Raw genomic sequence first — 15919 nt, 5'->3', positions numbered from 1 at the left:
ATGGATGGATGGATGGATGGATGGATGGATGGATGGAAGGACGGGTGGAGGGAAGGATGAATGGACAGAGAGATTGGGGATGGATGAAAGAATGGGGTATAGATGAAGAAGAGGGAATAAATGGGTGACTAGATGGATGGATAAAAGGATAGGAGAGGGATGAGTGAGGGATGGATGAATGGGTAGATGGAGGATGGTTGAATGGAAGTATGGAAGGAAGAATGGATGAATGGGTACATGGAGGATGGCTGGATGGAAGGATGTATGTATGTATGGATGGATGGAAAAAATGGGCAGAAGGATGGATGAATGGATGGATGGAAGGATGGATCGATGGATGGATGGATGGATCGATGGATGGATGGATGGAAGGAAGGATGGATGGATGGATGGATGGATGGATGGATGGATGGAAGGATGGGTGGATGGAAGGATAAATGGATGGAAGGATGGAGGATGAATGGAAAGATGGGGGACAAATGAAAAGATCAATATACCAACAAGTGGAAGAAATGGCTGAAAGAACAGATAAAAAAATTCAACACAAACTAAAAGCAGAGTGTGGTCCTGCTGCCCAGCCTCCAGGTGTAAAGATTTGCCCCATCCCAGGACAAAACTGCTCAACTCTGCACTTTGGTGAGATGGGGATGAGAGAAAAGTCAGTCTTTAGGCAGACAGATGGATGGATGGTCTGCCAGGAACTCACCTTCCAGAATGACAGTGATGGGGTTAGGCCGGAAACCCTCACCACCCGGGCACAGGGTTCTGTACTCAGCTGTAAGGGAAACAGGCTCCTGTGAGGTGGAGTATTGGGGCAAAACTTAGGGGAAACAGGGGAGCAACAGCAGGAAGCCTGAAAAGGGCGCAAGAGTGTGTTCCCATCCTTCTACTGTACTAACTACATCCCCATATCTCTTTAGCCTCTTAGGGCCAAGGGACTTTGGCCAGTCCTGGGGCTGTGTGTGTGTGTGTGTGTGTGCGCACATGTGCGTGTGCATGTGTGTGTGTGTAAATATGGGTTCCCATTCAATATGTGAGCAGAGTTACATGGTAGTGGCTGGGGGCAGGAAGAAGAGAAGATGATTCCTTCTGATCCAAAACCATATCCTAGTGTAACTGCAAGTTTTCCCCATGCAAGGAAGACCCTGGACATTCACACACACACACACCTGAATAGGGGGACAGGTACCTCCCTGTTTCACACCTGAGGCCTTTGCACATACTGTTCTCACTGCATTGCACATCATTCCCCCTACTCTGCTAGGAGAACTCCTACACATCCTCCAAAACCTCACTCATGCCTCCGCCCCGGAAAGCCTTCCCCACAGCTTTCTCTTCCCCACAGCTTTCTCCTGAGCTATGGCTATGCCTCAAAGAAAACCCTTAGGACAGCTCTATCATAGTCCTGACACTTGGTTTTTTTTTTTTTTTTTTTTTTTTTCTTTTAGACGGACTCTCGCTCTATCGCCCAGGCGGGAGCGCAGTGGCTGGATCACAGCTCACTGCAAGCTCCGCCTCCCGGGTTTACGCCATTCTCCTGCCTCAGCCTCCTGAGTAGCTGGGATTACAGGCGCCCGCCACCTCGCCCGGCTAGTTTTTTGTATTTTTTTTTTAGTAGAGACGGGGTTTCACCATGTTAGCCAGGATGGTCTCGATCTCCTGACCTCGTGATCCGCCCATCTTGGCCTCCCAAAGTGCTGGGATTACAGGCTTGAGCCACCGCACCCGGCCGACACTTGGTTTAAGAGTGAGGGAGAAGCAGTGTGCAGAGGCTGTGGCTTATCCTTCTCCGAGTCCCCAGCCCCCAGCACACGACACAGAGGAACTCTCAGTGTTTGTTGATTGACTGAGTGATCAAGTGACTACAAACACAGAGAATTTACAGAAAGCAGCCTTGGAGAGAGGCCCAGCCAAGAGTACACTGTATGACCCAGGATGAGCCCCTCTCCTTCCCCAGTTCTTGGTTTTCCTGTTGCCTAAGCCCCACCTCCCCTTAGCAGAGACGACCTCCTAAGCTCCCGGGTCTCGGTGGCTCAGGCCACGGTGCTCAACGGTCCCACAGGGACTCACTGGTGTTGGCCACTGGGCACAGCTCACAGGGATTGCCCCAAGCCCGGCCCAGGGAACAACAGCAGGAAGCCCGGGTGACACCAACTCCGATCTCAGCACTGCAGGAAATGCCACCGTCCCCTCGGTCATGCGTCTCCAGGAAACAGTTCCCAGCCCGAGTGTCTGAACAGGCAGAAGGGGATGGTTAGCAGGAGTCAGGGGGAAAGCCGCATGTGTGCATGTGCATGCATGTGTCTATTTCAACGGGTGACAAGGACAATCGCTCTTGCAGGAGACCAGCAGATGTCCCGTTTGTCAGGAGCAGGTAGATTTGAACACGTTGACATCTGAGTTAACCCAGGGGGCAATCCCACCCACCTCTGCTGACCCCAGAACCCTGATCTGGAGCTGAGCATGGACTCACCCACGCAGCCCACTCCGCTGGGGTTCAGCTCAAAATCCGGGGGGCAGCTGCAGAGGTAGCTGCCGGGGGTGTTAACGCACATGCCGTTGATGCAGTTTACTGGGTCTGCACACTCGTTAATGTCTGTGGGAAAGAGGCGCGGTCCTTAGCAGGAAGCCCTCCCTCGGCCCCCCTCCCTCCTGGCTTCATCCTGGGAAGCTGCAGCCCTCACTCAAGGTCAGCTTCTGGGCACCAGGGGACAATGTCATGTCCGTTCCTGGGAAGAAACCTAACGGGACAGGAACGTCCAGTCTGCCCTGTCCCCTCCAATCCCATTCCTTCTCCTGCTCTGTTCTGCTTGGCAGAGTTTTGCTCATTGAACTCTACCTGCCCTGGGTTCCATGCAGGCAACATATGAAAACCATATCTATTTTATTTTCTTAATTTATTGATGTTTAGAGACAGGGTCTTGCTGTGTTGACCAGGCTGGAGTGGAGTTGCGCAATCACGGCTTACTGCGGCCTCAAACTCCTGGGTTCAAGCAATCCTTCTACCGCAGCCTTTGGAGTAGTTGGGACTACACCACAATGCCCAGCTAATTTTTTATTTTTACTTTTTAGAGATGGGGTCTTGCTATGTTGCTCAGGCTGGTCTCCAACTCCTGGCCTCGAGTGATCCTCCCACCTCAGCCTTCCAAAGTGCTGAGATTATGGGCATGAGCCACCACACCCAGCCAAAACCCATCTATAGAAAATACTTTCAAGGCCGGGCGCGGTGGCTCAAGCCTGTAATCCCAGCACTTTGGAAGGCCGAGATGGGTGGATCACGAGGTCAGGAGATCGAGACCATCCTGGCGAACACAGTGAAACCCTGTCTCTACTAAACAAAAAACTAGCCGGGCGGAGGTGTCGGCCGCCTGTAGTCCAGCTACTCGGGAGGCTTGAGCCAGGAAATGCATGAACTGGGAGACGAGCTTGCAGTGAGCTGAGATCCGGCCACTGCACTCCAGCCTGGGGGACAGAGTAGCAGACTCCATCTCAAAAAAAAAAAAAAAAAAAAAAAAGAAATACTTTCAAACCATGGGTTAGCACACTCAGATCTGTAGGCAAAATCCGGTCTACCACCTATGTGTGTCAATAAAGTTTTATTGGTACAGGGGCCATATTCATTCATTTACATATTTCCTGTGGCTGCTTTTGAGCTACAATGGCAGAGTTGAATCATTATGACAGAGACTGACTGTGTGGCCTGCAAAGCCAAAAATATTTATCATCTGCCCATTTCTAAAACACACAGAGGTGGGAGACCCTTTCGGCAGTTAGGGTGGAGGGGCCACTTCAATTACTGAACTTATTCAGCAGGAGAACAGGAAAGGGAAACGATGGGGACATCAGGCAAGGTGCTCCCTACCCCCCCGCAAGACTCCAAGGGAGGATGCTTGAGAAGAGATCTGAGGGCAGTGAGGGAGCAAGACATGTCCCCTGCCCCAGCTCCTGCTCTCTCCTCCCTCCTTCCAGCCCAGATGACCTCACACCTGTACAGTTGCCACCCCCTCGGTCCAGTTCGTAGCCACCATCGCAGATGCAGCGGAACATTCCAGGCAGGTTCTCACAGCTCCCAAATGCACAGAGGTTCCCTTGCGCACACTCGTCCACATCTGCGGGGACCCTGGGTCAGCCTGCCCCACCCAGAGTCTGCGGCAGGGACCCACCCACTCTGTCCTCTGCCCTGCCGGGCCCGGCCTCACCCTGGCAGGCCCGGTGGTCCTCAGTGGGGTCAAAGCCCATCTCACATTCACAGCGGTACCCGCCGGGCGCATTGAGGCACTGCCCGTTGTCACAGAGGTCCACGTTCTCAGCACATTCGTCTCTGTCTGAGGGGTCCCAAGATTTGGAGGACTGGAGACCGGTGGACCCGGACCCACGCAGGGTGGGTGGGAGGCCCCAGTCACTGGAACACTTCGCTGTCAGCCAGAGTCCCAGGCAAGTAGCCCTGGAGACTCAGTCCCTGACTCAGGGTGGGAGGCAAGTGACCGAAGCAGGGTCAGGGAGGGGAGAGGTGGTCTGGACTCTTGGACCCCAGAGAGGGTACCCAGTCACTCCGGATCCAGGGACGAGAGCAGCCAGGAAGGAAGCATCTCATGCACTTAAGGGTTCAAGGGAGCCGTGGACAGGCAGTAGCACGCCCTGGGCAGAGGACACAGCCTCTCCAGCACCCATGAAGCAATGAGTGAGTCAGAAGGAGTCAGGAGGTTGAGTGACCATGGCGGCCACCATGAATTCAGCCCCCGTGGCTGTCCCTCTAGGGCCCCTGCCCTCCCACCCCCTAATCTCACCTTCGCAGGAGAAGCCATCCCCGGTAAAGCCCTGGCGGCAGGTGCAGCGGTAGGAGCCAGGGACATTGAGACAGTCACCTTTTGGGCTGCACCAGTGCTCCTTGGAGGTGCATTCATCCAGGTCTGCAGGAGACGGAGCCCAGGCCCCCCACCCCATGGTGTGTGCATTGTGGGGGGCAGAAGGGAGAAAGACTCTCCAATCCTCCAACCCTGACTGCCCTCCTGCAGACACCCCCGCACCCCACCCTCCCACTGCCTTGCCCCTCACCTACCTCTTCTGCTTTGCCCTGATTTCCTGCCCCCAGGTACTCACCATGACATTCGAAGCCATGCCCCTCCCAGCCTGGCAGGCACCTACAGCTGAAACTCCCTGGGATGTTGAGACAGGAAGCATGACTGTCACAGTTGTGTCCTCCAACCTCGCATTCATCCACATCTAAAGGGAGAGGAGGCACAACACTGAGACCCAGTCACAGAAGGAAAGACTTGATGCAATAGCAGCTGAAAGGGCAGGGACCCTTCCTCTCTAGGGGAGAGCTGGTCCAGAAAGCCTCCTCCCCTCTACTGGGGGAGCTTCCATCTTTACCCAGAGCCTGAGAGGAGAACCCCCAAACCTAACAGACATGACTCTCAGCAGCCCTCAGAAATGGTCTGAAATAGCAGCATGAAAGACTTGGGGTAGATATTAAGAGTGACGGTCCGGCCGGGCACGGTGGCTCACGCCTGTAATCCCAGCACTTTGGGAGGCCGAGGCGGGCGGATCATGAGGTCAGGAGATCAAGACCATCCTGGCTAACACGGTGAAACCCTGTCTCTACTAAAAATACAAAAATTAGCTGTGCGTGGTGATGGACACCTGAAGTCCCAGCTACTCAAGAGGCTGAGGCAGTAGAATGGTGTGAACCCAGGAGGCAGAGCTTGCAGTGGACAGAGATCGCACCACTGCACTCCAGCCTGGGCAACAGAGCGAGACTCCATCTCAAAACAAACAAACAAATGAAACGAAAACAAACAAACTAAAAAACAAGTGACTGTCCAGATGAACACACCCCCTTTCCAAGCCAGGATTTCCCTGTCCACCAGCATTTCCAATCCAGAGTCAATTCTGCATCACCCTTATGGTCTCTGCCATGTTAAACCTGGGTGAGCTACTGTTACCAAACATTTCTTGACCACACTCCTGTTTTCACTGACATAAATCATGTTTTAAAAGACAATTTTGGATCCACATCAACAACCTCTAAGAAGCCATGAGCTTGATGCTCTGTTGTGTGACATTTGTTTCTAATACATATTAAAATAACCATCTAACTGGAGTGGATAGAATTGTGTCCCCTTAAAAGGTATGTTCAAGTCCTAAACCCTGAAACCCGTGAATGTGGCCTTATTTGGAAACAGGGTCTTTGTAGACGTAACTAAGATGAGGTCATTCCGGATTAAGGTAGGCTCTGATCCAGTGACTGGTGTTCTTCTAAGAAGGCTGTGTAGCCAGATGCAATGACTTACATCTGTAATCCCAGCTACTCGGGAGGCCAAGGTGGGAGGATCACTTGAGGCAAAGAGTTTGAGACCAGGTTGGGCAACGTAGTGAGAACCTGTTTCTATAAAAACACCTTTTTCTTCCCCCCCGAGGCATGGTTTCACTGTGACCCCAGCTGGAGTGCCGTGCAGTGGTGCAATCTGCCTCACTGCTGCCTGGATCTCCTGGTCTTAAGCAATCCTCCAGCCTCAGCCTCCTGACTAGCTAAGACTACAGGTGAGCGCCAGCATGCCTGGCTAATTTTTTAAATTTTTGTCTCAAACTCCTGAGCTCAAGAATCCTTCCACCTCAACCTCCCAAAGCACTGGCATTACAGAAATGAGTCACCATACCTGATCAACAAAAACTTTTAAAAAAATTAGCCCGGCTTGGGGGCATGCACCTGTAGTCCCAGATACTCGGGAGGCTGCGGCTGGGAGGATTGCTTGAACCCGGGAATTTAAGGCTATGAACCAGTTCATGAGCTATGATCACACCACTGCACTATAGGCTTGGCAACACAGCCAGACCTCATCTTTACAAATTAGATACTGTTGGGTGCAGTGACTCCTGCCTGTAATCTCAACAAATTGGGAGGCTGAGCCAAGAGGATTACTTGAGTCCAGGAGCTCAAGACCAACCCAAGTGACATAGTAAAACACTATCTCTACAAAAAAAAAAAAAAAAAAAAAATTAGCTGAGTGTGATGGCACGTGTGGGAGGCTGAGGTGGGAAGATCACCTGAACCTGGAGGGGTGGAGGCTGCAGTGAGCTATGATTGCGTCACTGCACTCCAGCCTGGGAAACAGAGTGAGACACTATCTCAAAATAAATAAATAAATAAATAAATAAAGTGAAAAATGAAAAATTTTAAAAAATAGATACACAGAGAGAGGAAGGCCTTGGGAAGATGGAGACAGAAACTTGAATGACATGCCTACAAGCTGAGGAACGCCAAGGAGGCGTGGAACAGGTTCTGCCTCTGAGCCTCCAAGAAGGTACTAACCCTACAGACACCTTGATTTCAGACTTCTGGCTTCCAGAACTATTATTCTAGAAGGAGAATACATTTCTTTTTAATTAAAAAAAAGTTTGTTTGTTTGTTTTTTTGAGATGGAGTTTTGCTCTGTGGCCCAAGCTGGAGTGCAGTGGTGCGATCTCGGCTCACTGCAACCTCCGCCTCCCGGATTCAAGCGATTCTCCTGCCTCAGCCTCCCAAGTAGCTAGAATTATAGGCATGTGCCACCACACCCAGCTAATTTTGTGCTTTTAGTAGAGACGGGGTTTCACCATGTTGGCCAGGCTGGTCTCAAACTTCTGACCTCAGGTAATCCACCCACCTCGGCCTCCCAAAGTGCTGGGATTACAGGTGTGAGCTACCCTGTCCAGACTAATTTTTAAAATTTTTAATAGAGATGCGGTTGCTGTCTCTATTAATGTTGCCATATGGCCGCGTTGTGATGTATCCATGTCACCCAGGCTGGTCTCGAACCCATGGGCTCAAGCAATCCTCCCGCCTTGGCCTCCCAAAGTGCTGGGATTACAGGCGTGAGCCACCGCGCCCGGCCCGGAGAATCAATTTCTAAGCCACCAATTGTGTGATCATTTGTTACGGCAACCACAGGGAACTAACACAGTCACTATTCAAATGTTTAAGTGTTCATCCCTGTATTGCATCAAATTATCAGGGATTTGCCTTTCAGAAATGCTCCTGCAGACACGTGGGGCTTCCCCTCCTGAGCTGTTCAGGGGACCCCCAGGGCACTGTATGGGATTCTGTTCTTTTTTTTATTTTTATTTTTTTTTCGAGACGGAGTCTTGCTCAGTCGCCCAGGCTGGAGGTGGTGGCGTGATCTCGGCTCACTGCAAGCTCTGCCTCCCGGGTTCATGCCATTCTCCTGCCTCAGCTTCCCAAGTAGCTGGGACTACAGGCGCCCGCCACTACGCCCGGCTAATTTTTTTTTGTATTTTTAGTAGAGACGGCGTTTCACCGTGTTAGCCAGGATGGTCTCGATCTCCTGACCTCATGATCAGCTCGTCTCGGCCTCCCAAAGTGCTGGGATTACAGGCGTGAGCCACCACGCCCGGCCTCTGTTCTTGCTTTAACACAAGAAGCCATCCGTGAAAATCTATGAGAATGAATTCTGGCTGTGCTCGGCATGAATCTGCATGATTCCCAAAATGGCCCCGGAGAGTCTTCTCTGCCTGCACCGCTGACCGCCGGCTTACCAGAGCAGCCCGTGGTCCCCTTCCTGACCATGTAGCCCAGCTGACAGTGGCAGACAAAGGAACCCTTCGTGTTCTCGCAGTCCCCATGGAGGCAGATGTGAGGGTTCAGGTCACACTCATCCACATCTGTTGGGGAAGAAAGCATGAGGTCTGAGGACTGGGTGCAGGGGTGATGGGAGAGGAAGTGGGTGAGGGTGGGAGGGTGGGTGCAGGGGTGGGAAGAGGGAGAGGGAAGAGGAAGTGGGTGAGGGTGAGAGGGAGAGCCCCAGCATTCCTGACTGTCCCGCCACACAGGTCCTCTCTGCTAGGACTCTCTTTCTTTTCTCCAGGGGCGGGGAGCTCCCTCTATGTCCACTACTGGGCAATCGGGAGTGTTTTGTGAGCCTTTCACAGTGCACATTCCAAAGAACACACCAGGAATGTGGTTCCAAAAGTATTTTATGGTCAAATACATTTAGAGAAGGCTGAGATCCAGAAAGCTAACCAGGGTGTCCTCCTGCAGGACTTTCCAGAGCCTTTATGCCAATATGCACAGTGGATCTGCAACAGGGGCATGGAGCAGAAAGCATTCCCTAAATGCATTTGTTCACAAGGCCCATCGCTGAGACTTGCTTGCTCTCTGAGACTCCTATAAACTGAAACTCTCTAAGCTCTTCAAGCTTCACTCGGTTTCTTGGCCGGGAGTTACATTGTTACTTCCTGGAACTTCCACACACCGGCCTCAGCTTTGTCCCGATAGGGCACCCAGCACACAACAGGACAACCTGTAGCTAGGTGAGGACAGCAATCGCCACCTTACAGAACACAGTTCTGAGTCTCTTTCCTGCCTTGTCCACTGTCCTCTGCCAGAAACCCCTTTGTCTTCGGTGATCTTAATGCACAGACCTTGAACAGGACATGATCGTCCGATAGGTGTAGCATATGTCGTATTAAACAAATGTCATTTAAAAGAGCAAGGTGTGGGGAATTCTGGTTCTGTTCCGTAAATGGGATGTCACGGGCTTTGGGGAGCAGACTTGGGATACTGGGGATACTTAAGTGGAAAACCAAGTGCTGTTACAAAGCCTCATCTCCCTACCCACGAATGGCAGGGGTGGGGTCCAGCATTGGTCATTGTCATGCCTATGTACCACCTTGCGGAAGACCTGGTGTGTGAATTCTGACACTGCCTCCTCCACCCCGCCATCCCGGCTCCTCACCAACACATGTCCTCATGTCTGGCGTGGCCACGAAGCCATCATAGCACAGGCAGCGGTGACCCCCCGGCACGTTGGTGCAGTGACCTTGGTCACAAACACTGGGGTTCTCTTCACACTCATCCACGTCTGGGGGAGCAGGGTTGGGAACTGTGCTTAGCTTTGCCCTGATAGACCACCCAGTACACATCTGCTCCCCAGGCCCTAGGACGACCTGTAGCCAGGTGAGGACAGCGATGGTCACTCAAGCAGTCTGGGGGCGCTCAGGCAATTCTGAGTTTGTTTTCCACCTTATTCACCCTCCTCTGCAAAAACCCCAGGGGCTCTCCCACAGGGTGAGCAGCCTGCCTGGGGCCAGGACCACAAGTCAGGCAGGGGGTGCCTCGGGTCTGCTTGGCTTCACTATGCTGTGCTGGGCTCTGGGCCAGTGTAGGACCCGGCCAGCACCTCCTCCTCACCCCCCACACCAGGAAGTGGGAAGAGGTTGTGCCCACCTACCTGCACATGCCCTTCCGTCGGGCATCAGCGAGTAGCCCTGCCCACAGCTGCACCGGTAGCTGCCCTCAGTGTTAATACAGTACACGTCACAGCCACCATTCCGGACCCGGCATTCGTTGATGTCTGCAGGATGCAGGGCAGACAGGGGCTGGGGCTAGGGGAGGGGCTGGTTTGGGGGTGGGAGCAGAGTGGAGTTGAGGACAGGAGGGGCTGCCACTATGGCTGGGGATGCGGTTGGTGCCCAGGGCCCAGCAGGTGGGCATAGTCTCACCCACGCAGCCTTGGTGGTCCGGTGTGCCCTGGAAGCCGGCGTGGCAGGAGCACTGGAAGGCACCGATGACATTGACACAGTGGCCGTGGGGACACAGGCCATCCCTCAGGGAGCACTCATCGATGTCTGTGGGGGAGTGCAGATGAAAGACAGGCCTGTGCCCCATCTGCCGTCTGTGTGACCGTGAGACACACTGGGGCACACGTGCACGCTAAGCAGCTCACACTGCCGACACTGGCATAGCCCCACATGTGCCTGTCCATACACTCGCATTCACTCACATGCAAATACACACACTCTCCTATAAACACAGACACCCAGATACACACCACACGTGCCTGCTCACACAGACTCACAAACACACCCTGGCACCCACTCACGTGTGAACACACTCGCCCTTGACAGACACACACAGGCACACTCAGATACACACTCACACTCAGGGGCACACTCCTAAATTCACAACACACCTTATATCCACTTGCATACAAATACACTCACCTGTGTGTAAAGACACATCCACACCCGGGGCACACTCACACCCATGTGCACACGGACACACAAACACCCACATGCACAAACACACACACACAAACACACCCATGTGCACACTCAGACACATACATAAACACACCCTCAAACATACCTGTCTTTGCACAAACACACGTCCACACCCAGACAGCCACACCCAGAGGTACACCCACACACCCACTCACAAACACATCCTCACACCCACTCACACACAGACACACCTCCCTTTATAAACACGCATTTGCAGCCGGGCGCGGTGGCTCAAGCCTGTAATCCCAGCACTTTGGGAGGCCGAGATGGGCGGATCACGAGGTCAGGAGATCGAGACCATCCTGGCTAACATGGTGAAACCCCGTCTCTACTAAAAAATACAAAAAACTAGGCAGACGAGGTGGTGGGCGCCTGTAGTCCCAGCTACTCGGGAGGCTCAGGCAGGAGAATGGCGTGAACCCGGGAGGCAGAGTTTGGAGTGAGCTGAGATCCGGCCACTGCACTCTAGCCTGGGCGACAGAGCGAGACTCCGTCTCAAAAATAAAAAAATAAAAAATAAAAACAATAAACATGCATTTGCATCCAACTACACATCACATTCTCTTGCACACACACACACACAAACTTACATACAAACACAACCACTCAGAAATTAGCCAGGCATGGCCGGGCGCGGTGGCTCACGCCTGTAATCCCAGCACTTTGGGAGGCCGAGGCGGGTGGATCATGGGATCAGGAGATTGAGACCATCCTGGATAACACGGTGAAACCCCGTCTCTAGGCCGGGCGCGGTGGCTCAAGCCTGTAATCAAGCACTTTGGGAGGCCGAGACGGGCGGATCACGAGTTCAGGAGATCGAGACCATCCTGGCTAACACGGTGAAACCCCGTCTCTACTAAAAAAATGCAAAAATCTAGCCAGGTGTGGTGGCGGGCACCTGTAGTCCCAGCTACTTGGGAGGCTGAGGCAGGAGAATGGCGTAAACCCGGGAGGCGGAGCTTGCAGTGAGCTGAGATCCGGCCACTGCACTCTAGCCTGGGCAACAGAGCAAGACTCCACCTCAAAAAAATAAAAAAATAAAAAAATAAACCCCCTCTCTAACTAAATATACAAAAAAAAATTAGCCAAGTGTGGTGGTGGGCGCCTGCAGTCACAGTTCCTTGGGAGGCTGAGGCAGGAGAATGGCATGAGCCCGGGAGGCAGAGTTTGCAGTGAGCCGAGATGGTAGCCACTGCACTCCAGCCTGGGCGACAGAGTGAGACTCTGTCTCAAAAAATAAATAAATAACTAAATAAATAAGCCAAGCATGGTGGCGCATGTCTGTAGTCCCACCTACTTGGGAGGCTGAGGTGGGAGGATCACCTGAGCCCAGGAGGTGAAGACTGCAGTGAGCTGTGATCACGCCACTGCAGCCCAGACTGGACAACAGACTGGGACCCTGTGTCAAACAAAACAAAATGAAACACACACACACACACGCAAACACACTTACCCTTGGCAGATACATTCATGGCCAAATACACACTCAAACCGTCTTGTGTGTTCACACAGAGGCACACACACACTCACACCTACTCACATGCAAACACTCCCCATTGTACACACACAGTCACACAAATGCACAAACGCCTGCCGTTGTACAGACACGCATGTGCGTGTTCATCTAGACACACAAACACACTCCCGCCATCTTGCATATAAACCCACTTACACACACAGGTACACACTGACACACACTTGCACGCTCACACACTGGCCTCAGGGAGACAGATACACACGCCCACCCTCTCACTCAGCCAGCCCATGTTCACCAGACACCCACTTTCACACACATGGGCTCACCCTCACCCTCACAGGCAGTGCCCTCGGCCATCAGCTCGTGCCCAGGGGGACACTGGCACTTGTAGCTCCCATCCGTGTTGGTGCAAGTGCCTCCCCGGCAGAGCAGTGGGTCCCTTGCACACTCGTCCACGTCTGAAGGTTTGTGTGGAAAGAGAGAGCAGGTGTGAAGGTGCTGACGCAGGGAGGGGGCGATGAGGCTCATGCTGGCTTCTCCCCGCCACCTCCCCAGCCCCCTTCACCCCAGCGGGAGCCTGGAGAGCCTCGGGGCTCCGGACTGGGATGACCCAGGGGAGTGGGGTCTGCACCAGGAGCAGAGACCAGCCAGATGAGGAGGGAGGCTGAGATTCTCAGAAGAACAAAGGCCGTGAAGTTGACACTCTTGGTGCCACTAGAAAAGGCACTAAGAAGCCCTCCTCCACTCCCTGCAGGACACACCAGAAAGCTGAGGCCCAGTCCCGCCAGGACTCAGGGCAGGGAGCAGACAGCCTCACCATGGCCTCATCACTCTTAAGCCACAGAGGCATCCTTCCATTCCTCAGGCCCACCCCAGGGCCTTTGCACATGCTGTTCTCCAGTGTCTTTACCCTGTTCACCACTACTCCATTCTTTCTTTCTTTTTTTCCTTTTTTTTTTTTTTATTTTTGGTTGTAGTTGCTGTTTTTGAGATGGAGTCTCGCTCTGTTGCCCAAGCTGGAATGCAGTGGCACCATCTCGGCTCCCTGCAACCTCCGCCTCCTGGGTTCATGCAATTCTCCTGCCTTAGTCTCCCAAGTAGCTGGGATTACAGGCATGCATCACCAAGCCCAGCTAATTTTTGTATTTTTAGTAGAGACAGCGTTTCACCATGTTGGTCAGGCTGGTCTCGAAATCCTGACCTCACGTGATTCAACTGCCTCGGCCTCCCAAATTGCTGGGATTACAGGTGTGAGCCACCGAGTCCAGCCTTTTTTTTGAGACAGATTTTCACACTGTCACCCAGGCTGGAGTGCAGTGACACGATCACAGCTCACTACAGCCTCCACCTCCCGGGTTCAAACTATCCTCCCACCTCAGCCTCCTGAGCAGCTGGGACTACAGGCAGGCACCACCACGCCCTGCTAATTTTTCAATTTTGTGTAGAGATGGGGCCTCTCTATGTTGACCAAGCTGGTCTTGAACTCCTGGCCTCAAGCAATCCTGTCTCAGCCATCTCTCATCAGACTATGTGGCCTTTTTAGGTGCTTCTGACAGTGGCAATTTTGCATTTTTTTCTTTTCTTTCTTTCTTTCTTTTTTTTTTTAATCTGGAGACAGAGTCTCGCTCTGTCGCCCAGGCCGGAGTACAGTGGCGCGATCTCAGCTCACTGAAACCTCCACCTCCTGGGTTCAAGCAATTCTCCTCAGTCTCCTGAGTAGCTGGGACTACAGGCATCCACCACCACACCGAGCTAATTTTTTGTATTTTAGTAGAGACGGGGTTTCACCATGTTGCCCAGGCTGGTTTTGAACTCCTGAACTCAGGAAATCTGCCCACTTCAGCCTCCCAAAGTGCTGGGATTACAGGTATGAATCACTTTGCCCGGGTTTTTCTTTTTCCTTCCTTCCTTCCTTCCTTCCTTCCTTCTTTCCTTCCTTCCTTCTTTCCCTCTTTCCTTCCTTCCCTCTTTCTTTCTTTCTCTCTCTCTCTTTCTTTCTTTCTTTCCCTTCCTTCCTTCCTTCTTTCTCTCTTTCTTTCTTTCTCTCTCTCTCTTTCTTTTGTTCTTCTTTCTTTCTTCTTTCTTACGACAGGGTCTCACTCTATCACCCAGGCTGGAGTGCAGAAGTGCAATCATGGTTCACTGTAGCCTCAACCTGTTGGGCTCAAGGGATCCTCCCTTCTCAGCCTCCCGAGTGGCATGTGCCACCATGCCCAGCTAATTTTTTAAAAATTTTGTAGTGAGAGGGTCTTGCTATGTTGCCCAGGCTGGGCTCGAACTCCTGGACTCAAGTGATCCTACTGCCTCGGCCTCTCAAAGTGCTGGGATTACAGGCGAGGGCCACCACACCCGGCCCAATTTTGCATTTCCTCAGCGATTCATGTTATTCATATCTGTCTGTCTGTTAGGCTGTGAGCTCCAAGGAAAGAGGACTCCCTGGAGCTGGAGCTCCCTGCAGTGCCTCTAGCTCAGAGGATGCACGTGAAATGCTCATCAAATGAATAACAAAGTCAATGATGGGGACGAGAGGCCTTGTAACTGGCAGTATTTCCCAGGCTTCTCTGAGGGGCCCTGTCCTCTACCCAAGCTACACACCTTCCCTGGGAGACCTCACCCACCCCAGTGTGCCAGCCACCCCCAGTTCTGAGCCCCCAGGTCTCTCTCCTAAGGACGATGCCTCATGGACCCCAGACTCACCGCAACCCAGCTAATTTTCAGCTTCTCCCTCCTCCCACCCCCTCCATCCACGTCCACACAGCAACAGCCGTCCCCACCCGTCGCCACCCTCCGTCTCCTCAATGCCCACCCTGCCCAGGGCGCCCACCACACCCCTGCCCGGCAGTCACCAACCCATGCAGTCCTTCATCAGCATGAAGCCGCTCTCATAGCCGGGAAAACACTCGCACTCAAAGCTGCCTGGGGTGTTGACACAGGCGCCCTGGCCGCAGAGGTCAGGGGAGATGCGACACTCGTCGATATCTGCAGGGAGAGGAGGCAGAGGCTGGAGGGACCGTGTGTGCCGCATCATGAGGCACAACGCAGAGGGGTCCCTGTCCTTTGATGGGGGTGTGGGCTAGAGGAAGCCTGTCCGCAGACGTAAGAGGGGAGGGGTCCCTGGATGCAGACACGATGGGGTGCCGGAGGGGGTCATCAAATCTGTAGACATGACAGGCGGAACAGAAGCTCCCAAAAGGAGCTGTGGAAATGGACAGACCCCAAACTAAACATGACAAGGGCAGGGAGTTTTCTCACAGCCCAGAGCTCTCCATTTTCTTTATTTTGGTGGTAGATTTGTTTGTTTGTTTGATTTTATTTTATTTTTATTACTTATTTATTTATTTATTTAGAGACAGTCTCACTCTGTCACCCAAGCTGGAGTGC

At 52.8% G+C, this 15919-nt stretch overlaps 1 protein-coding gene across 1 annotated transcript in view; it reads right to left on the bottom strand.

The window, feature by feature from the left end:
• Nucleotides 1-15919, bottom strand: part of FBN3 (fibrillin 3) — a 95437-nt gene that overhangs the window by 48200 nt on the left and 31318 nt on the right. The window contains exons 24-36 of the mRNA XM_017880040.1: nucleotides 15389-15517; nucleotides 12871-12996; nucleotides 10501-10626; nucleotides 10230-10352; nucleotides 9735-9860; nucleotides 8536-8661; nucleotides 5101-5223; nucleotides 4788-4910; nucleotides 4200-4325; nucleotides 3987-4109; nucleotides 2474-2596; nucleotides 2071-2232; nucleotides 707-775 (exon numbers count right to left, since the gene is read on the bottom strand). Coding sequence (XP_017735529.1) covers nucleotides 707-775; nucleotides 2071-2232; nucleotides 2474-2596; nucleotides 3987-4109; nucleotides 4200-4325; nucleotides 4788-4910; nucleotides 5101-5223; nucleotides 8536-8661; nucleotides 9735-9860; nucleotides 10230-10352; nucleotides 10501-10626; nucleotides 12871-12996; nucleotides 15389-15517 — 1605 coding nt within the window. The remainder of the gene's footprint in view (nucleotides 1-706; nucleotides 776-2070; nucleotides 2233-2473; nucleotides 2597-3986; nucleotides 4110-4199; nucleotides 4326-4787; nucleotides 4911-5100; nucleotides 5224-8535; nucleotides 8662-9734; nucleotides 9861-10229; nucleotides 10353-10500; nucleotides 10627-12870; nucleotides 12997-15388; nucleotides 15518-15919) is intronic.

This window comes from Rhinopithecus bieti, unplaced genomic scaffold (assembly GCF_001698545.2).
Source record: "Rhinopithecus bieti isolate Rb0 unplaced genomic scaffold, ASM169854v2 scaffold_10589, whole genome shotgun sequence".
Lineage (NCBI taxonomy): Eukaryota > Metazoa > Chordata > Mammalia > Primates > Cercopithecidae > Rhinopithecus > Rhinopithecus bieti.
This window is presented reverse-complemented; position numbering and strand designations above follow the sequence as displayed.